At 40.2% G+C, this 23,628-nt stretch overlaps 1 protein-coding gene across 1 annotated transcript in view; it reads right to left on the bottom strand.

Annotated features, from left to right (window-relative positions):
• CATSPERB (cation channel sperm associated auxiliary subunit beta) overlaps positions 1 to 23,628 on the bottom strand; it is an 81,664-nt gene that overhangs the window by 36,112 nt on the left and 21,924 nt on the right. The window contains exons 9-16 of the mRNA XM_067547085.1: positions 19,380 to 19,426; positions 18,465 to 18,617; positions 17,945 to 18,097; positions 17,171 to 17,315; positions 15,000 to 15,151; positions 13,133 to 13,287; positions 10,963 to 11,150; positions 2,608 to 2,970 (exon numbers count right to left, since the gene is read on the bottom strand). Coding sequence (XP_067403186.1) covers positions 2,608 to 2,970; positions 10,963 to 11,150; positions 13,133 to 13,287; positions 15,000 to 15,151; positions 17,171 to 17,315; positions 17,945 to 18,097; positions 18,465 to 18,617; positions 19,380 to 19,426 — 1,356 coding nt within the window. The remainder of the gene's footprint in view (positions 1 to 2,607; positions 2,971 to 10,962; positions 11,151 to 13,132; positions 13,288 to 14,999; positions 15,152 to 17,170; positions 17,316 to 17,944; positions 18,098 to 18,464; positions 18,618 to 19,379; positions 19,427 to 23,628) is intronic.

Below are 23,628 nucleotides of genomic sequence, written 5' to 3'. Positions count from 1 at the left end.
ATTGGTTACCTATGGGGGTGGTGGAATCTCCATCCTTAGAGGTTTTTAAGGTGTGGTTTGACAAAGCCGTGGCTGGGATGGTTTGGTTGGGGTTGGTCCTGCTTTGAGCAAGGGGTTGGATTAAATGACCTCCTGAGGTCCCTTCCAAACCTAATCTTCTATGATTCTAAGCCCAACACTCAGAGTTTGAACTCAGAGTTGCCACCTAGTGCTCCACTCAAAGGGAAGAGATTTGTGCCCATATGAAGGGAACAGAGAAGAGCTTTCCCCTACTCACAGCTTTGTAGGTCCTCCTCCTCAACATTAGTAGTTGCTTTTTAGTTTGGCCAAATTGGTTAGTTGACCTGTTACTGTAGCGTGTCCTCACACAGATGAATACAGATTTTTGTGGGAACCATATCTGAGAATTCCCTGACTTTCTCCACTCTGGTCTCCCAGCATTTCATCTCACCCCACTCTTTCCAGTCTGTGCTGCTGTTAAAATCATCTTCTTGTCTCACCACTCGACCATGTCACTCCTGTAGTCTTTGAATCAGACTTCCGTTCACGATCTAGCTTCTCACCCTCATTCTCAGTGCTCTGCATAGTTCTATGCTGGCCTGTATTTCAGCTCTCATTTCTCACCAATATGGTTACCCTCAGCAACGCAGCTTTGGTATGCTTCGCCCACCCTGACTTTTGCACCTTTTTCCATGCCACCACTTATGCTTAGAATATAATAATTGTTGTTATTTTCCAAACAATCCTCCTTCATTCCTTTTCTTTGTTTAAACAGAATTATTTTACAAAGCTTACCAACATTAATCCATCAAAGGAAGTATGTGTGTGTGTTAGAAGGAAGAACTCTGCATCACTTTGAAATTTGACCATCTTCTAGTAATATTTTTCATTCTGGTGGGATTTTCAAAAGTGCATAAGGAATTTAGGAGCACAAGTCTCATTAAAATTCCAATGGGACCTGCATTTATACATCTCTGAATGCTTTGGAAAATCCCACTGTATGTGTTTGAACTGTTTTGTACACCTTATTTAGGATGTAAAATCCTTGCCTAGATACTGTGTTCTTCTTTGTTTTGCACATCAATCACGTTACCATGTATTTAAATTTTCAACATAGAATTGAATTGCAGATTTAGGGTCAAATTCTGCTGTCAAATACACATATGCTACTCCATTTACTTAAATTGGCATGAATGGGAGAAATCTATGATTATGATAGTTAGCTTTTTAATGGCTTGATCCTACAAACATTTACACATGAGTAATTTTATTTATGTGAGGATTCTCACTGAAGTCAAAGTGATGATTCATGTGACTGAAGCTACTTCATGTGCATAAATGTGTGCAGGATTAAGTACTGGCACTAATTTTCTTACTCTCTCAGTAACAGTTAATTTTCTTTGGTTCTTATGGGGTGTCACAAAGTAGCTTGTCCCTGTGGATAGACTAGGCCCAGCACCCCTGGACGAGAGCAGGTGAGTCCAATCCAGCCAATTACAGAGGGCTCAGCTACTCCTGACCTCTAAAGGGCTGCTAGTGAGACAGGCTGTGCCTGGGGAGAGAGAGCCACACAGGAGTGGAGTTAACTCCTGTGGTGGATCCCCTTGAACAAAGTGAGGGCTAGTGCTCAAAACTGAGAGCCTGTCAGAAGACCCTGAGAGGAGCAGTAACCTGAAAGTAAGGACTGAGTTAAAAGTGTTTTTCTGTTTGTTTGCTGGCTTCTATAAAAAAAGTAAACCTCCTTGCAAGAAACTGGGCATGGCAGCATATATTTTGGAGCTGGGGAGTAGCCTGATCTGGTGACATTGGGAATTAAATCATGTTGCAAAAGCACCCATACTGTACTGTATTACATTAAAAACCGTGTTTAATCATTGTGGTCCCTGCCACTTCCTGTTCTCTTTCCTGCTATTACTTTATTCCATCGGTTTGATTTAGTTTGATTTGATCTGTTATTGGCCAACTATTTTAAAATAGGATCCAGAAGTCAAGATATCATTTGATGCTTATATGTAATTGAAAAATCAATGAAAATACATTTTAAAAGACAACATTCAGCTTCACCCGTGCATTAAATTTCTTCAACCATATTTCTCCAAGTATGTCAAAAGCTATTTGTCTTTGTTGAGAACAGAGGGTCAGATCCAAAGTTCACCCAAGTCAATGGAAAGACTCCCTTTGACTTAATGAAATTTGGACTATGCTTTAAGTATATAGCAAGCTTGATGTTTTAAAATTAACCCAGTTTTGAGTTATGAGTGCAAAGAAAAAGCATTTGTCAAAATTCTGAAAATGTTAAAATGGCCATCCTAAGGTGCTTGGTTTTGGGTATGATGAGAGAGTGGAGATAGAATATGGTCCAAAAATTTCCTTTTGTCTGAAAACAAAACATGTACAATTTCATCTTATAATTCCAGCAAGAGGCAGAGACTTGAAATGTAAGATACTGCCTTTATTGGTGTTACTCCAAATTTACATCTGTCTTACTGAGATCAGTGTCTGGCCATTAACATATAAAATTCACCCAAACCAATCTCATAGCTATTTTATGTTTTGTGTTCAGACTATAGAGCTCAAGAAATAAAAACTAAATTGAAAATGTCTCACCTGTATCAACAGGGGTTACTCTGAATCTAAAATTGTAGGTTTTGGTAAGATCCAGGTATTTAATGGCATTCAGTGGTAGATTATCAAGCTCTCGTACCCAGTATCTACAGCTGTCTACTATAATCTTCCATTTTCTTCCATTCTTGGTGCCAAAGTCATACACAAACCACATTCCTGAGGTAAAGCTTTTGTTGAAAGGCACTCTCTCAGGCATGGTAGCATCTGCTAAAACATTCAGACTATCCAGAATTTTAACAATCAGGAAGCTGCTAAAGCCAGGAATCACCACAGTCTTCTCAAGATCAGAAGGTTTAAAGATGTTAGCTCCTGAAGAAACAGTCTCATTCAAATCAACACTATGATCTAAATTAAGAAAACAGAACAATTACATTTTATGTTTAATAATTTTTGGTATGCTAATCTAGGGCCAGATTATAGCGCCCTTACTATAATTAAGACGTACTTTATTCCTCCACTAGTATGACCACATGTAGATTAAGATATTACTCACTGTGAATCATGGCATCGGAATCTGTCTCATAATTTGAATAAAGAATGTTCATCAGTAACAGTTTAGGAATAAAACCTCATATTGGGTTTCAAACATTTGTATGAGTTATAACAGCAGTACATTTTATTAAATGTGGGCCCTGATCCTGTGGAATGCTAAGTGCCTCCCTTTACCATGACATAGGAGTTGCACCACCAGCCCTATTCTGACAGGGAATTTTGATGCTGATGAAACCCTCAGGTAGCTAGCTGTTTGAGCCAGCTTTACAGCTGCTTTGTGCACAGCAGCAGGAGGCAACATCAGGCCTAGGTTTGCAGGAGGGTATTGTTGGGTGGGTGAATAGACTCATTGACTATAAGATCAGAAGAGACCATTATGACCATCTAGTCTGACCTCCTGCACAACGCAGGCCACAGAACTTCATCCACTCACTCCTGTAATAGACCCCTAACCTAAGACTGAGTTATTGAAGTCATCAAATAATGATTTAAAATCTTCAAGGTACAGAGAATCCACCAGCAAGTGACTCAGGCCCCATGCTGCAGAGGAAGGCGAAAAAGGTGACACCCCTCCCCCCAGGGCCTATGCCAATCTGCCCTGGGGGAAAATTCCTTCCTGACCCCAAATTTGGCAATCAACTAAACCCTGAGCATGTAGGCAAGACTCACCAGCCAGACTCCCAGAAAGAATTCTCTGTAGTGACTCAGAACCCACCTCATCTAACAGCCCATCACAGGTCATTGAGTATATTTACCCACAGTAGGCAAAGATCAGTCAATTGCCAAATTAGGCTGCCCCATCATACTATCCCCTCCATAAATACGCAGCTTTCAGTTTTGATACAAATGACCATTTCTGGAGCACGTTTAAAGGTGGCAATGCATTCTCTTCCAGCGGCACCATTTCAATTGTTTATAATTTATTTGCATACATTTCTGTAAGTATGTCATAGCCATTTTCCTCTTGGAAAACTAATTCTGACCTTAAAAAACCCCCACCATTTTTGAGTGGAGTTCAAGATAGATTCCACTGAAAGATTTAAAAAAATTTTTTTTTAAATAGAAACACTTTTTTTCGTGCTTCTATAACTCCATTGCAGCTCATTTGAACTGGTTGTAAATTTTCATTTTCAGCCTGAGGCTGCGAATAAGCATGTGGAGTTACAGACTCAAAGGAAGTGTTTGGGGTAGTGAAATTGGGGTTTAGAATATAATGGCTTTTCAAAATATGTTAACGGTGGTTGTAATATTGCTCATTTGGCTACTCAAAGAAAAATCAGGAAGTCTGCAAAAAACTCAAAATTCTCAGCATGTTCATGTTTGCAACCTTCTTTCCCTCCACTCTTTATATGTCACTTGTCTCTTTAGGTCTTCAGGGCTTCGATGTCTTCATATGTGTTGTATACCGTCTAGCACTATGAGGCCTCTGAACACTACGTAATATAAGCATTAAATATGAATATTTCTTATTAATTGACAATGAAGGAAGAGAAAATTGCCTCAAGTTTTGTTAAAATACAGTTCTGATTTCATTGTTAAATAATGGGTATATACGTTTTTCTTCTTGTCAAGTAATTGCACATGTGCATTCCATTCTTGGGTGTTGGTAAGGAGTGTGCCTCCTACCATGTCTAAGTCCTGACAGCATTCACCATTCCTGGTGCCTAAGAGGCAGCATAAGAAGCAGGGGAGATGCTCAGCACTGAAGTCTGCTAGGCATGGGGATAAGAGTAGAATGTAGCCCAAGTCTAAGCACTCTTCTGCTTCAGTACTGCAGAAAATGGCACCATTGACTCTGGTGCCTAGGGAGGTGCCATCATATCTGGAGACAGAAGGAACTCCTTCCTCATCTGTGGTACCACACCATGTTGACACTATCTCAGTACTGACCATGCCGGAGGCATTTGCGGCTGCCAGTGATCTCCTGATCTGTTAGTGCCAATATCGTCAGCAGTACAAAAGCCAGTGCTGTTGGTGTGGTGGACACAGGAGAACCAACAGGATTACTACAGAGCTTGGCGTCATGCTAGTCTCATGTAGTCTCATGGCTCACCCTTTGGTACTGTCAAAGAGAAAACCCATGATGCTCATTTCTCTGTGGACTGCTCCACCTATTGCTGGAATGGTGTCTCTGTGGTCATCTTCTTCCTAATCCGAGATCGTGTCCTACATTTCCCATCCTCAGAGCCACTCTTCCTATCCCTCTCCTAGATGTTTCTACCCTTCCATGCTTCATGGCTCCTGAATTCTCCAGGCTAATGGATTTGGCCCTAAGCTCTTTGGGACAGGGATTGCCATTTTTAAAATATATTTATACAGTGCCTAGTACAATGGGGCCCAATGAGGTTTTTGTCTTTAGGTGCTACCACAATATAAATGTTAAGTAATAAAACCCTATAGAAAAGTTAGGGGACAATTATATAGAAGACAGATATGCAAGTAATGAAGCAGTAAGTTGATCAGAGAAGGTAGATGGGATTTAAAAGTTGATAACTTGAAACAAAAGTGGAACCAGCAGGTTTTAAATTAAGCTTTTAAATCATATTAATTAGAAATGCCACTAACTATTATAGAGCATTACATTTATGTAGTTTTAGGGCACAGAACAGACTAATGCAATTTGAAATTGTCAGCTGTCTGATATGCAAACATTTCATATTCTATATAAAAAAAGATGTTATTTACCTGTACAGTAACTGAAGTTCTTCAAGATGTGTTGTCCCTATGGGTGTTCTCCTTCAGATGCGCACGCACCCAATATGCCTGTGGTCAGAGATTTTTGACAGCAATATCTGTTTGGTCCATGCATGCCTCCTAGTTATTTTTGTGCTCTGTTCCAAGGGTATAAAGGGCAATGCGACAAGACCAATCGCCACTCCATCACAGTGCCCAGCATAAGCTAGGGACTCTGAAGCAGAAGGAAGGAAGATGGGTAGTAGAACACCAATAGGGACAACACATCTTATAGAAAACAAGTTATTGTACAGGTAAATCAACTTTCAAAGCAATTGTCCCTATGGGCTTTCCACAGTAAGTTCCTCCCAAGCAGTGAATTTATTAAGGACGCTGAACACCCAGCTCCAGTCTAGTACAGTTGAAGTACTGCTCTACCAAAAGATGATTCAAATCTAGAAGTCTCTAGACTTCTAGCATAATGGCTTGAGAAGGTGTGACTAGAATCCCAAATAACCTCTTTACAAATATCTATAATTGGGTTATTTTTCAAAAAGGCTGCAGATTTAGACTGAGGTCTAGTGGAGTGAGCTCTACGGATAGTCGCGGGGCGGGAGTGTCTAATAGGATGTTCTTATTCACCCTGAAACTTACTTTGATAATCAGAGTAGAAATAGGGGCACCTTTCTGCAAATGAAATAAAGAGCATCAGGGAGCTTCTGAAGGGCTTTATTCTTTGGAGATAAAAGGCTAACACACTCTAAACACTTAATGTGTGAAATCTAGTTTCTTCCAGATTGGCATGAGGTTTAAAATTGAATGTCTGAATTAAGGTAGCATTTGGATACAATTTTAGGAGTAAATCTCAGCATAAAGAGATAGCTTATCTAGTAAAAAACCATCTGTGGGGGGGATCTGCCATAACAGGTCCTATTTTACCTGCCCTCCTAGCTGACATAATAGCTACTAGAAAAAATGTCTTCATTGACAAATGTAAGAAAAAACATCATGCTAAAGGCTTAAATGGGTTACTCAAGTGCTATACAAACCAAATTATGGTCCCAAACTGGAGCTGGTTCTTTAATAGGTAGAACAAGTTTCAATAACCACTTGATAAATCTATGTTGTTGGGTGAAGAAAAAAAACCAAAGAAACCTTCTAATGGAGGTGAAAGCTGCTAATAGCTGCCAAGTGCATTCTAATGGAACTCAGTGGCAGCCCCCTATTTATTAGGGATAATAAGTAATATAAAACATGTGACAGCTGTGACTCAAGAGGAAGCAGACCATGCTGTTCACACCAAATGTAGAACCTCTTCCATTTCCCATAGGTCCTTCGTGTAGAAGGTTTTCTGCTGTTAGAATGTCCTGTACTTCTATCAAACAACTTCTTTGACATCCATCTAAGTATCATGATCTGAGATGCAGGGAGGACATATTTGACTGGAGTGTTATCCTGTCGTTCTGATGCATAAGCAACCTAAACGGAGACTCAGGCAGAGAGTAGAATAAGGCCAGAAACCAAAATTGCCCAAGCCATTCTAGAGCTATAAGAATGACTCTATGTCCTGCTGTATCTTTTCAATATTCTTAGAAGCAGTGGAACAGATGGGAAGGTGTACATCAGTTTCTTTGACCTCAGAATTAGGAACACATCTTCCAAAGCTCCTGGACTTTGTGCTCTTCTCGAGAAAAATATTATACATTTCCTGTTCATGTTCATATTGAATAAATCCACGGTCAGATATCTCCATTTATGAAAGATAGACACTATCATGGAGTTGTAAATCCCTCATTTGGGGTCTATAGAAAAGTGCTCACTCAACTTGTCTGCCATCATGTTTTGGAGACCTGGTAAGCAGACTGCTATGATGATGATCAGATGTTTTATGTATGAATGCCAATGTTGTAATGCCTCTGTGCACAGAAGAGCCAATCTTTCCCCTACCGATGATTTATGTAGAACACGGCTGATGTCCCTTACAGATTGACTGTTGAGCATGGGAAGAACGTACATATATGTGTTCCAAACTGATCTGAGCTCCAGAACATCACTGTGCTGAGTGGAATCCTGTGCAGTCCATTTGCCCTGTTTTAAAAAATTGTTCAAGTATATTCCCCATCCCACTAGGGATGCATCTGTAACAATTATATTTGTCAGGAAGGGCAGTGTGAAAGACACCCTGACAGATACCCAGTCTGGATTCTGACACGGGTTAGCAATAGTAGAACCTTCTCAGGAATTGAAAGAATCATGTACAGACTGTACTTGCTGGTGACGTAAACTATACTCAACCCGAAAGTGCACAGTGCTGTACAGCCTACCAGTCTGAGGCAAGATCTCACTCAGATGTAGCTGAGATAAGGAACTGACATTGTTTTGAATCTGTCTGGAGATAAATATGCTTTGGCTGTACTGGAATCCAGTATTATCCAGATAAATTCTATGCAATGTGTCAACACTAAAATTGACTTTTTTTTTCAACTCAGTCTTAGTGGTAGCATCTTGAATAGTTGTATAATTTTTAAGATGGCCGTTTGAAAAAACTTTTTATAAAATCTTTGACAAACCAATAGTTTATGTACAGAAAAAATGTGACACCCAGCAGTCATAAGTCATAAGCACCCAGCAGTGCTGCTACCACTGAGAGGACCATCATAAACTCTCTTGGAGGTGTTGAGTTATCAAACAGATGTACTACATATTGGTACTGGTTTTGTCCAACAACAGATCAAAGAAATGGGGTGTGTGCTAGATGCATGGCTATGTAGAAGTGTGGATCTTGAGGGTTCAAAACCAGTTTCCTGGATCCAACAGCAATATTATTGAATACTGAACCATCCTGAACCTTAAATGTTGAATGACGGCGTTGAGCATACTGAGGTCCATCCTCCCTTCTTCTTGGGTATTAAGAAATATATTGAATAAAAGCCTCTGTCTTTGTAAAGTGAAAGTTACCTCTTCTATTACTTCTAATGTTAGCAGTGAATCCACTTTTTGTTCAAGAAGTGTCAAGAGTCAGGGGTCCCTGAAAAAGGAGGGGAAAGGTGGAGGGAGAGTGAGCATAGAGTGGAAGTGAATGGTATAATAATATGCTATGACTTGAAGGACCCACCTGTCCTATGTTATTTTGTTCCAAAATTGCCGGTATAAACAGAGACAGTTTCCAAAGGATAGAGATGGAGTAGAAGAAGAAGGGGATGTCAGCTCTAGACAGCTGATTGGTTTACAACTCTCAACCTGCATATCAAAAGTTATGCTTCCTAGAAGAGGATGGCTGTGTTAAAATGTTGACAGCAATAATGGATCTCTTCTTTCTAAATGTTTTTCCACATCCTAGGGTTCTCAGAAGTCCTCTGGAGATAGGGCACCTGTGTGGTAGTCTGTCCCTGGAATGATTGATATCTATTATATTTCCTCTTAATTGCAGGGTGTAATACTAAGACTAGAGTGTCACTCTGGAATCCTTATGTGTGTGGAGCAACTGATCAAACTTTCCACTGAAACATTTCAGCCTCTACAATGGAAGGTGGCTTGGACTTCTTTGGGAATTCCAGATGTTTGCAGCCACAAAGAATGACACACATTTATTGTTATTTCCATTGAACATCCAAGGGTTCCTGCAATGAGGACCTAGTTCACCTTCTCTAATGAGGAACTGGAATTGTTCCCTATGCTCCTGTGGCAATTTTTCAATAAAATCCATGAATTTATTGTAATTAACATAGTTCTACTTTCCTTGAGAGCTTGGTAATTAGATATCCAGAACTGGAGACTTGCAGACAAAAAGCTCTCGCAGCCAAACAGGTTGAAATGCTTCAGATCCTTTTCATATGGAGTGACTTTGGAAGGATGCTGCTTATTCCATTCCTGAGCTGCAGCTACCCCAAATGAATTTGACACTAGATGTATTTTGCCTTCTTGGATGGCATGTAATATTTCCTGCTTACCCTTTTGCAAGTTGGAGCTATTGTAGCTGGAGTCTGCCACACAGGTCTTGAAGGTTCCAGAAGGGAATGATTGATTAGTAGGGCAGGAGGCCTGGTAATGATGTATGAAGTATGTCTAAGAGTTTGTGTCTCCTCCAAAGGGATCTGGGTGTGTCTAAGTCATCCGCGTTATCAAATCCTGAAATCTCTTAAAATCATCATGGTATGGTGGGGTTGGAGACATTATGACCTAATTGGGTGAGAAAGAAGCATTGTTCACTAGAGCCTGTATCTCTTCCTCTGTATGATGTTCCTCCTTCTCAAATGAATCCTGCTATTGAGGAGAATGTTCCAGAGGATCACCGGGCATGGTGCATTGCCTCTTCTGAGTCACTCACTCAGTGTGTCTAAGTATAGGCTGATACTGTTCCCTATATGAGCCCCATGGATTTCAAAATGGCCTCTTAGGTGCATCTTATGAAATCAGGGGAGGAAATCATGGAGACAGGCACCAGGGCATTTGCTGTTGGTGGAACTGTGCATCCCTAGCCTGTCTGGACACCCAAGATACCCTTTATGACTGATATTCTGGGGAGGGACTCCTAGGAGAATAAGGTAGTGTGTTCTCATCACTATATTGTGAATCTAATAAGTAAGAAACATCAAATTCAGAAGAGGGGCATGCAGTAGAAGGTGGAGTAATTTGCGGTAAGATGTGAGTTCTGATCAGTACTAGAGAGTCAGTTGGTTCTGATGACAGCCTTGTGACTCATACTGATAGGTGCATGACCCCTGCCAAAAGAGGGGATTCCAGTTCCTCTAATACAAGAAGATCCTTGGATAGAATAAATCTATCTGGTGCTGGTGTCAAATGAGGAGAAAGCACTTAATCCTACGTGGGAATGAGTAACTGGTACTGGTAGTGGAAGCATTGATTCAGCTGGTACTGAATAACTCTTTAGAACTGACTACTTTGCTGGTGCCAAGGACTTTCTTGGTGTCAGAGCAAAAACAAGCACTCAAAGAAGAACTTAAAATATCTAACCATGAGGACATAAAAGAGAAATCCAGTTTTACACTAACCCAACTGAAATGTGAATTCCTTTATTTGCAGGTTAAATATAGTGTACTCTCAACAGCTAGAATGAGGATTTTTTGTTGTTGTTGTTAAAGATCATATAAGAGGTTATTTTTTAAAAAGAGTACCTCATTACTGTACCAATCAACAGTATCTAAAACTTACTTTCAGAAAGAAGCTGAAGCTTAACTGCGGTGGTGTTGGATGCCTTCAAAATACTTAAAGAATTAGCTAAAATTCCATTTTCAGATTCAAAGGGAAATCTCTTCAGAATGTCTACGACGACAGAGGATAAATATTGTGGAGGATATTCATGATGGAAAACGTTGACTATTGTACCTGATCCGATTGGCCTATATTGGCAGGAAGCATAAATTGGTTATTACATTAGACAATTCACTAATTAAAGAATTTACACATGCTTACATCCATCCCTATTCACAACACTAATTAAGCATATGCTTAAATCCCATTGGCTTCAATAGGATTTAATATAAGCGTAGAGTTAAGCATATGTTTAATCACCATTCCTGAACTTTCATGAACTGGGGTGCTAGTCAGGTCTATTAGCGTAGAAATTACCCATGTCTCCAACATAAAGCCAGAACAGTTGGACTGTGTACAATGTTGGGTGAATATGGCAGAGATAGAATTTACTTCCTAACCTGCAGACAGGCTGTGGAGCTTCAGTGCGGCCTCTCTAAAGTTGATATTCCAGCCCATGGACTACAAAAGCAGTCACTGCCATGCTGTACCTCCTCTCCTGTGTTGCTGCCTCTGGCAGATTAGTGCAAAGGCTCTCTTACAATGGTAGCTCTTTTCAGTCACCATGTTGTTTTAACTAACATGGTGCTAAAAATGCTGCCAGAGCCAAAGAACCATTTACACTTGAGTTCCTAGTAGCGCCAGCACATTGCAGCTGAACTGGTCTTAGCAACAGTAAGAATTTTTTGTAACAATTCTGTAGTGTAGACAAAGCTTGAAGCAAACTATTACTGTGTCAGAAAGCTGCAGCTGGAAAAAAAAATTACACCAGATGCAAAGGGAAAGAGGAGAGAACAGATAAAAAGAAAGTTCTAAAAAGAGGCTGTACTGATGATTTCTACTGTTATTTCTGAAGAAAAACAGGTGACTGCTGGCAAGGGTAGAGTGGGGAAACTTGGTTGGCTGCAGAACTCAAAGCCTATTTAAAATGTAACTGTGTCACTTGGCTTCTTTACCTATGCAGCCCTTTGTCTGTCTGCCGAGACAAGCAATCAGTTGTAATGGTGGTAGTTTGTGTCAAGTCGGTGCTTGTTCACTAGGACTGCCACAATGTACTTCACACAGCCATCAGAAGGTAAGATTTAGCCCATTAGACAGAGAAATTGCCTCTAATAATATTGAATGCTCTAGTAGACATTTGTAATCAACACAAAGTCAACACACAATTAGGTTATGACTGGCTGCCACTGTGCAAATGAAGCACTGAGCTGGAGAAGCAGAGCTGATGTAAACTGGCAGAGCAGTATTAGGACATTTTCATGTTCATTACATTCACGTACACAATTTAAAACTCAAAATAACTGCAAGCAATACAGAAAATAGACAAAAATGAAGCTTTTTGTGCTCTTGGATATCTCTTCCACAGTTACCTAAAAATCCTTCTGACCAGTGCTGCGCTGATTCAACACATGATGTTAGTGCACACAAGAAGGAACTACATAAAAAGTCACAATAAATCCAACTCCATTAAACCACACACACACAAATGTCAAGTGCTAGATACTACAGTCCTAAATCAAATAAAACTCCCATTGAAGTCCCACTGGACTTAGTGGTATCCTAGTAAACATCACTTATGACTCTCCTATATGTTTCTGCCATTTTACCTAGATTGTTTGCTGCCAGCGTTGCTCCATTGGACAATTAGAGGGCAAATGGATCAAATTTCCAATGTTTGCTATTAGCCATCTGGCAAACAAAGGCTTTCCGAAGGCCACTGAGCATCTACTGGACTTCAGTGCAAACTTTCCTTACAGCACAACAAGACTGGACCCATCCTTTGCAGAATGGAAAAAGTAAAATTTGACAGAAAAATCTATATTCAGCTAAAAACTGCCCTTGATTATATCCAGGAAATCCTATTGAAGACAAGAACTTTGCAAAGTATGATGGAGGACAGCTCTCCAATGTTTCCAAGTTCCTAAACACAATAAAATGTTTTATTAAACATTTTAATAAAATACAAACTATGAAAAAAAAAGTATTTGGCAATGCCTTTTTAAATGATTAAAACATGAACATATTAAATGCACTTTGATAGTAATAATATATCAAGAGTTAATTTATTTACCCATGTTGTAACACTTTGCCTTTGTGCAGATCATAAAATCTTGACTTTTGAATATTTCTTGATTTTCCATTCAATGGGATATGTTCAAAAAAAACCATTTGCTGTTCAGTGATATATTGTGGTGACAATGGGCCATCAAAACCTATGTCATCCTCCTAGAATGAAGGGAAAATGTAGGTGGTTATTCTTTCTTTTTATTCTTCTTTGCTTAAATAATGTAAAATATAATATTGTACTGATGCCTTGAAAACTGATTAAAGATAAATGAGTAAAATAAAGGCATTTCAAATAATCTGTTCACCCCCACCCCCCCAGAAAATGTTCAAAATGTTTTCTAACACCTACAGCAGTGGTTCTCAACCAGGGGTATGTGTATTCCTGGGGGTACGCAGAGGTCTTCCAGGGGGTACATCAACTCATCTAGATATTTGCTTAGTTTTACAGCAGGCTACATAAAAAGCACTAGCGAAGTCAGAACAAATTAAAATTTCATACTGACATTGACTTGTTTATACTGTTCTGTATACTATACACTGAAATGTAAGTACAATATTTATATTCCAATTAATTTATTTTACAATTACATGGTAAAAATGAGAAAGTCAGCAATTTTTCAGGAATAGTATGCTGTGACACTTTTGTATTTTTATGTCTGATTTTGTAATCAAGTAGATTTTAAGTGAGGTGAAACTTGGGGGAACTCAGGACAACTCAGACTCCTGAAAGGGGTGTTGTAGTCTGGAAAGGCTGAGAGTCCAGACCTACAGGACTCTTTACATATAGAGACCACCATTAAAAAAGCAACAGTAACCAAACTTAACAGAGTAGTATTTGAGGTAGAGCAGTTATCTCCTTTGTTACACAAAGCAAAAACTGCAGTAGCTGAGATGTGTAACTGTTGGCAAATGTTTTTTGTTTTTTTTTAATAAGAAAAAAGAGCAGTAAGTACAAGGACTATATTATTGGACTGTTACTTGTGCCCCATTTGATTTAACAGGTATTACACTAACTTTTTACTACATCATTATTCGTGCCTATGGAACAAGGTCAAATTTCCTGGAATCTTTGTAACTGACGTGAATATTTTTTAGGTAGCTCATGCACTTTGGCCCATGATCTAATTGACTAATTGATCAGATTTTACCTATGAGTGACTAAACTCCACTCAGCCTCCCCCTTCTTATTCCTACATTTTGCCCTTCTCTCTATTTCTATGAAAGAAAGTTAATGTCTTCATAGTTTTTAAGCATTCTCTTCTTTTGGTATTATTCAGTACATTATTCTGTCTTGCCATATGCATGGGAATTGCTCTGCTCACTTAATTAAAATGTTACTTTTTAAACTCAAATTCTGTAAAGCATTGAGAAATAATTGGCCTGAAAGATACTATATAAAAAGAAATGCAATTTACCAGCACCCACTATGTGTGTGAGAAGCACTGGGGGAATCAGCTCTCTTCCATTGAAGGTGAAATTCACTCATGTGTGAAGGGTGCACTTAGAGCCTTCTGCACCATTCTAGAGCAGCATTGCCCCATCTGCTGGTGGGCAAAGGCCTGTGCAAATCTGTGCTGAACCTAGATAGGATGGTCAGATGATGTTGTTTGAGGTGGAATAGAAAGATGGACTACTAGATCCACACTTAATTGTACTCAGCATAAAAGCGAAGAAAGGTCTGTGACTTATTCCAAGTCATTGACTAGAAATACCCAAAGAGAGGCTATGCTGCAGCCTTGCAGTTTGTCTAAGGGCTGAGTGTGGATTCCATCCACCTATTCGCACAAAACCCAGTGTCCTTGAACTTTGTGCCGAAGGAGGGGTTTTTAAAATATTCTACTACAGTTTGTTAATTTTGTTATACAACTAACCTGTACTAGAGTGATAACATCAAGCAGGTTTATTTCCAGACTATCAGAGATTGATTCATTCAGAGCAATTATATTTAAAGACCCCAAGTGGTCATAGTACAAATTGAAAACATTGTACGCTGATGTCGTAAGCCTGGCATATTTTTCTAAACCTACAGAGAAAAAACACAGACAATAAGTTGAAAATAGGTCACCTAAACAAGGAAAATTTGGTTGCATAGTGAATTTAGGTTTATTGCAATAGGGTTGAAGGGTGCTATCGGCTTTCAAGGGAGCTGGGAGGGGTCTGTATAAGGCCTCTATTTTTAAAAATCTCTAAAGAAACAAGCTTATGGTAAGTCAATATATAAAAACTGTTTAGAACAAAATCACAAACAAATGTAACTGAATGGTTATCTCCTAAGGCAGTGTAGCAAGGGGGTATGGCCTCCCTCCAAGACAGACAGGGAGGGATGGTCCCTCAGCCTGAGGAGGGTGGAGCCAGCGAAGCCACGCCTGCCCTGTTGGAAACAGAGTGGTGGGGTTCAGACAGGAACAGGAAGTAAAAAGAGTGGGACTCCCAGCCCAGTTGAGGGAGAGCAGCTGATGGAGAAGGATGTCTCTCCCCTGGTGCTGGGACCTGAACCGCTGCCTTGTGGAAAAGCTTCCCGGGCTACCAGCTGACTGGGGCTCTGAGACCCTGCCAGAGCTACCTGGGCCCTGGGAGCTATCGGAGCTACTGAGTCCCTACTACGCGAAGGAGCTACCGGGCCCCTACCCTGTGGAGCAGTTGCCAGGGCAGCCTGCTGGCTTGAGCACCACGGACCTGCCAGAGCTACCTGGGCCCTGGGAGCTATCAGCGCTACCGGGCCCCTACCCTGCAGAGGGAATTGCCTGAGCTCTGCAAGCCCGAGGAACTATCTGGGCCCTGCAACCTAAAGGAGCTGCCATTCGCCAGCAATCCCGAAGAGTTGCCAGACCTGCCGCTGGTCGACAACGTTGAGGGGCTGTGGAGCCTACCCCAGCCGAGTACCTTGAAGAGACAGAGAGTGACTCTGAGAGCCAGGTACTTCAGAGAAAGAGGGGAAGGAAGGAGCCCAGGGAAGCCAGATGACAGTCTGGCTGTGTTGTGGCCTGCAGATGAGCAAGCAAGTTTTTGCTGGAGCCCCGCTGACTCAGTGGTGGGACACCCCGCTACTGCTAGGGCCCTGGGCTGGGATGCAGTGGAGTTGGGTGGGCATGCGTCTCCCTTTCCACCCCAACCCTGGGGTGATCACCCTCGGCCAGTGAGGCCACCTGGGCCTCACACTGTTTGCTCACCCTACCTAAGGCTATAGACTATTTACTTTGTCTACTCACTCAGACTCAGGTTAGAGACTGCTGTGCAGGCCCCCCCTCCCTGAGAGCCTGGGGCCTATAAACTGTTTGCTCGCCTGGACTTGGGCTAGAGACTGTTTTGCCTGCCTTGCCCTCTGGAGGGCCCGTGGCCTATCGACTATTGACTCGCCCGGAGTCGGGCTAAAGCCTGCTTTGCCTACCCCACCTTGCTTGGGGGTTGGGGTCCTAGACCGTGAAGAGCTAATCCTCTGTATAAAGTTTGTCTACACAGGTGTGACCGCACCGGGGCATGGCCTCCCTCCAAGACAGACAGGGAGGGACAAGCCACATCCTTTACATGCACATACTATTTAAGGTGCTGATCCTGCACTGAGCACTGAGGTAGGCCCTTGTGTCCATTATCTTCAAAGAGGCTCTGCATGGCTGAAAGGCATCCAGGCATCCAGTGCTCATTGCAGGCTCAGAGCCCTGGGGCTCAGCCCTGCAACCACTGAAGTCAATGACAAAACTCCCACTGACTTCAATTATAGTATATGGGGCATATCATTATTGATGCTCAGCATAATCAAATTATCTGCTTTGCAGTTTTAGATGTTATGTTAGTGTTAGTGCCAGAATACAAAGAGTTTTTCCAACCTAATAACAGTTCATTCAGAACTTAACAGAAGCTATGAATTCAATGCATTAATTTTTTGTAGCAGTTTAAATGGCTTCTTGTATCCCTTCCATCAATATACTGTAAAATAACGGTAACGAAGAACTAGCTCTAATGGTTTTTCAGGGAGTATGGTTAGCAAAGCAGCAGCCCTGGATCCATTCCTGATCACCTGCAGAACTAATTCTGAATTCCTCACCTGCCTTAGCAAAGAAGATACTTCCCTTGTCGGTCACAAATGCAATTGACTGACTATAAACACACATATTTGTTTTTATAATTATTTCATTCTCCAGAGTGATTAACAACATAAAGGTGTTGCCTCCATCATCAGAAAACCAGACCTATGGAAAAGAAGCAATAGTGACTATTGAACTGCTGTCTGCATTCCCAGTTTCATCAGAGTATTATACAGACAGAAACGTTTTCAAATGATCATTTGCTGGAAATAATCAAAATACACAGCCCCACACTTATAAAAATGCACTTCATTTGTTGTAATGAAGATTCAACAAATACATAAGCATTACAGAAATATCAAGCTGTCCAAAAATCTACAATTTGGTGTTTTTAGAAAATAACTTCTATCTGATGATACAAAGTTTCCCTGTAACTAAAATTTATTCATAATTAACTATAACTCACTTCTTGAGTATTTCCTGCCAGAATTAAAAGCCCATCTTTACTCATGCTGAGCAGTATTTCACTCCACAAGTCTCACTTGATTTAAATGAGACTATTCACGGACACTATTCAGTGGGAACCAGGGCTGCAGAATCAGGCCCTGTGAGAAAAATTATTTCTTCCCACAGTTAGAAAATGCATGACAGTTTCTATTTTTGGTCTTGCTTCCATTAAAGTCAATAGGAGTTTTGCAAAATTTCCTTAAGGGGAACAGAACTGGACCTTTCATTCCGAAAAATCATCATTAAAATTATGCTTCACTTCAATATATATTCCTATGGATGCCCACCTGGTTTCCATAAACATAGAGAAAATGACTTCCTGGGTGGAAAAACATTCCGAAAGGCAAAAACATAGGATCTGGAAACCAGAATACTGGAAATTTTGTTTGCCTGTTCAATTTGTGGTCTGTTATCTTGTACACTGACACCATTGCCTTATTCTAAAGAGAAAAAACATTATTCACTATAGACAGCTAAGATTTTTGCAGTCATTAGACCACTAGCATATTGAATATCTTAAGAGAAAGAATGTACAGCACATTTAAGTTATGAATTTATGTTCAGCAAGTGAGAGTAATACACAGAACTTAGAGAAAGAAACCTGCACATTCTTGTGTACCTGGGCACAAATTTTTGCTTTCCAAAGACCAATCAAATAGAAGCATCCCCTAATTTCTAGTAACTGAAGGGAAAAGCCATTGTCCTGGACAGAACAAAAGAATGGCATGGAAGGATGGGCAATGAAATTTAAATAATCAATTAGATGTACAAAGCAGCAAAAATTATGCCTGGGGTTCCATACTGTACCTGAACAGTTATAAGACCTATTCCAGTGTTCTGCTGATAGTCAATAAGAAATGCCACCACTCGTCTAGAAAGTGTCTTTCCACCATGAAATCTATAGGGCAAGCAACTGTACCATTCTGTATATGGATCATTACTATAGAAACAGGTAGATACCTAACAGAAAGGAAATCTGTGATTAGAAACTCAATACGTTGAAAGTTTTAATGGGTTTGTATGTGGTGTATCATAATCCTGGTTTCAAAATTTAGGATTGGATCTTTAGCTGGTGTAAATTGCTGACTTCAGTGGAATGCTTATGAGCTTGATAATAACAAAACTGCACAAGCCTTCCCACAAATCCCTTCAGCAAGACCAAACTCAGTCTTACCCCGGTACTGGATTTCTTTTTCTGGGCAGAAACTGACAACCATCTGAAACTAAGCCAACCTCTCTGTTGGATTTGTGATACAGACAGTTATAAGACTATAAATGGATAAGCAATGGATAAGTAAATGGAAGTTAATGAGAATTTTCCTGGAGTATTAAGGAAGTGGCTTAAGTAAACAAATGCAACTTCAGGCCTTTTAATCTGCGCTAGATCCATATAGATAGCCCTTATGCCAATTTGGAATCTAATTGACTTTAGTAGGATCCATAGTGGCGCTGGGGCCACCAGTGAGACCCAATGGAAATATCATCAGAGTCATAGTATGAACTAATTGTTATCAGATATTCATTTGGAAAGAAACTTTAAAGCTATGAAACTAACAGGGGGACATATAGTATGACAACTTTTTTCTAATGAGTTATGACATCAAGACTTTACATGTTCAGACAGAAAAATGGCAAAGAAATAGGAAGTTAAAAAATACAGACTAATAGTGGGAATATTGTTGCATTAGTACTGGTGTTACAACCCACCAATGCACCCCTTACCTGGCTTAATGTCTTGTCTTTGTTGAATGAGAGGCTAATATAATCCACTAGGGAAAAAAACAAAAGTATTATTTACAAGCCAACATCTGTGTTTCTAAAATATAGAAAGTCAGAATGAAATAGCTGTAATATAATTTTATAAAAAGACCAACATGGTTTCATCTTAATGGGACAGATTTCCCAAAATTGGGGTCAGTTTTTCAAAACAGCTCAGTACCAAACATAGTCAGCACGTCTGAAAATAAAGTCTTATATCAGATCATATAATTTATTGTAACTTATTGGTATGCATACACACACACACACACACAAACACACACATGATAAACATACAAACTCTGTTCCTCATACAGAAGGAGAACCTGTGCCAGATAATTTGAGTTTAGGCAGGTTGGAAAGGGGACTATCACTCTCAGGCATGTCCACCATTTCATCCAACTCTATAGAAACCCTTCATGAGTTCTCTGCAGGGTTCCAGTTCCACCTGATTCTCCATCCCACCAGAGTCACAGTAAGTTACGTTGCATCCCCCTCCACAATTTGAAAATCCCCTTTAGGGTTGTGGTCAAACAACATCTTTGGTTGAAGGAACTCCTAGAAGTAAGGCTGCTGGGAGCTGGACTCAGCATCAATGGAGAGACAAGGAGCATTTAAGTGTCAGTCCCTTGCTTCAAGAGGATTCTTCAAGGTCTGAGAGTTTGAGGCTTAGAGCAATAAAATAAAGAAATCAATATTTTTAAGTATGAAAAGTACTTTTCGGTAGAAGAATAAATGGAAAAGGCTATAAATGAAAAAATGAAATGCTCTCTGTTGCAATAGCTAGAGTCTCCCCCAGTTGAGCCTTTATTACAACAAGTAAGAACTGTAAATGGTTGAAAGGGCAAAATGGCTGCTAAAAGGCAGTTGGGTACATGGGGAGCAATTTTAGAACAACTTTCATTTCCCTTGATGAAGGGGTTTGGAGGGGAGGTGGGTCTACAAGATGTCTATATTCTGTTCTACACCTCTTGTTTTATTCCTTCTTCCTCACTCCCCTCTCTTATATTAAGTGGTGCACTACATGAATAAAAGGAGAACCACTGATCTGGGAAGTTATAACAAACTTAACAGGAGAAGTGTGACGTTGGCCTCTAGGGGAACCATGCTGAGATAGCTCAAACAGGGCAAATTGCAAAGAATGGGACAGGCAAAACCCTAAACATGGGTGGTTTTTCTTCCATAAGATACACCAAGCCAGCAACAAAAAACTTCTGATCACCTCACTGGTAATTCAGAAGGCAAAAACACAATTTCCTTAAAACTATCCAGCCCTTTGGCTAGCACTCAAACAGCCAAGTAAAATATGACAGGGATTACTGAAAATCTTGTCTATCGTATGTAAAAAAAAGTTCTACCAATCCCAAAGGATCAGATACATTACCAAACAGGTCAATGAATATTTCAGATCTTACTCAAATACACGCTTAAAGCCAATGCTTATTAACTAAGCTAGTATTTATTTAAAAAAAAGAAAGAGTATTGGTTAAAAGATCAAATACATATAGATGAGAATAAAATCCATAAATAAATTGCAAAGTAGAGATAATAAACAAGCTGCAAGGTTCTTAATTTGCAAAGTTTCTGGAAATAGAAACCCAAACAACATGGGGGTCATCAATTCTTGATTAGAGTTTCTTTGTTAAAGGAAGAAAAGTCTAGAGAAGTAAAGACTAAATAGTTCATGTACAGAGTCTTTATAATTTCTTCCATGAGAAATAGCAGGATGATTCCAGGCTGGTGTTGGGATCCCAGTTTTGCCATCCAAACTTTCCCTGACAAAGGTTGGACAAACTTGAGATAAAAAGGATCAGGCCTGAAGTTACCTTTATAGTTGAAGCAAGATGGGCACTTGCAGGTAACTCCCTCATGTGGGTTTTAATGAAAGTGAGCTGACAGTTTGATCTTTACTCAATGGGTCCTTCCTCAGACAATACAGTCAGCAATAGCCATATAAACTACCAAGACAGACCACAGATATTTCCTTGAGTGGAGAATAGTAATGTATATTGTCCTTTGAAGTAAAACCTTCATTTCCTAGGCACACATTGGTAATTAGCTGTATTAACACAGTTAACAGACAGATTATTTAAACCTCAAAGAATAATACAGGCAAATGATGTTATTACACCAAAGGTCCATCTAGAATCTAGATGTTAATATTCCCTTTTGATCTCTTAATCAATAGAACAACAGTAATAGACAGGAAAGTAGTTTTTCTACATTGTTAATCTCTAACAAGATATATGTAAACAACACCAAATAATTACCAACAATACACCTGCATATCAAAGTTATAGACTACTTGTAAGGAATGACCCTCATTACCCATTGTATTTCCCTTTAATGTGTCTTTAAAGGTCAGATTTAGGCCCTGCAACTTGCAAAGTTGCTTAGCCCTTTCTGGCCCAATGTCACAAGAAATAAGGCTGAAGATAGGTAAACGACAAGTTTAGGATGATTTGCTAGTCCATATCCGTACTTTATAGGCTGTATTTACAAAGAACAGAGTTTGTGAACTGGATATGTGAAATGCTGATTTCAATCTGCTTGTCTAAAGTAGCTACTGTGCACCCACATGGAAGTACAAATGAAAATTAAGAACATAGAATATATCCATTGGTGTCTGAAAAATCTTTTTTACCCCATGTGCTCATGCGAAGAATGGGAGGCGAGGAGACCTCTAACTGTATATACAAATGCAACTGTAAATACTTTAAACCTTTGTGTAGTTGTCTATGGATTGAATTCTTGTTACTGTTTCAAAGCCTGAGTGAATGGGCTTTACACAGGGAGCTGGGGAAGAATTGTCACCCTTACCTGGAGCCAGGTTTCAGAGCAGCCACTTCATGGCCACTACAGCAGTGTCTGGGTTGTAACAGAGGCTGCTGCTTGCGCTGTGTCCACTAAGTGTTTTTCTGATCAGTGGATTTTGTGTAGTCTATAGATTCACAGCCCACCCAGCAGGACACTCTGCATTGCCTTGCAGAGAACTATTGCAGATCAGTATTGTAGGGCACTCAGAGGGCATAGGTTTCTCTTCCATGCAGCCTCTCCACCACCTGTCCATCATGCAGCAGAAGGAGAGGTTACTCATCTTGTGCAGTAACTGGAATTCTTAGACATGTATGCCTGTGGTGCTCGCTTTAGGTGCCCAGGCATCCCTGCACCTTTGACGGGAGAATTTTGATAGCAGTGCCTGTTGTGCCCGTGCATGCACCCTACATATCCTTGTGCCCCTCACCAAAGCTATATAGGGTCACATGGGCAAACTGCTGTCAGTTCCTTCTCTATCACAAACCCCACAAAGGCAGCTTTGAAGCAGAGGGGAGTAGAGCAGATAGTGAAGCACCCACAGACACACATATGCAAAGTACGACACTTAGGAAAGGACAATCAGTTGTACATATACAAAGTGGGAAATTACTTCCTAGGAAGGAGTACTGGTGAAAGGGATCTGGGAGTCATAGTAGATCACAAGCTAAATGGGAGTCAACAGTGTAGTACTATTACCAAAAAAAAAAAAAAAAAAGCAAACATAATTCTGGGATGTATTAGCAGGAGTGTTGTAAGAAAGACCCAAGAAGTAATTCTTCCACTCTGCTCCACACTGATTAGGCCTCAACTGGAGTATTGGGTCCAGTTCTGGCCGTCACATTTCAGGAAGGATGTGGACAAATTGGAGAAAGTCTAGTGGAGAGCAACAAAAAGTATTAAAGGTCTAGAAAACATGACCTATGAGGGAAGACTGAAAAAGTTGGGTTTGTTTAGTCTGGAGAAGAGAAGACTGAGGGGAGGGACATGATAACCATTTTCAGGTGCATAAAAAGTTTTTACAAGAAGGAGGGAGAAAAATTGTTCTTGTTAACATCTGAGGATACGTCAAGAAGCAATGGGCTTAAATTGCAGCAAGGGTGGTTTAGGTTGGACATTAGGAAAAACTTCTTAACTGTTAGGGTAATAAAGCACTGGAATAAATTGTCTAGGGAAGATGTGGAATCTCCATCATTGGAGATTTTTAGACCAGGTTAGACAAACACCTGTCAGGGATGGTCTAGATAATACTTAGTCCTGCCTGGAGTTCAGGGGATTGGACTAGAAGACCTCTTGAGGTCCCTTCCAGTCCTACGATTCTATATTGAAGAACTCTAGTTACTGCACAAAGTGAGTCATCTCTCCTTTTTTGAGAAGTGTCCCTGGGGGCATTTCACTT

The sequence above is a fragment of the Emydura macquarii genome, unplaced genomic scaffold (genome assembly GCF_026122565.2).
Source record: "Emydura macquarii macquarii isolate MOO-44397 ecotype Brisbane River unplaced genomic scaffold, CSIRO-AGI_Emac_v2 contig_1229, whole genome shotgun sequence".
Taxonomy (NCBI): Eukaryota; Metazoa; Chordata; order Testudines; family Chelidae; genus Emydura; species Emydura macquarii.
This window is presented reverse-complemented; position numbering and strand designations above follow the sequence as displayed.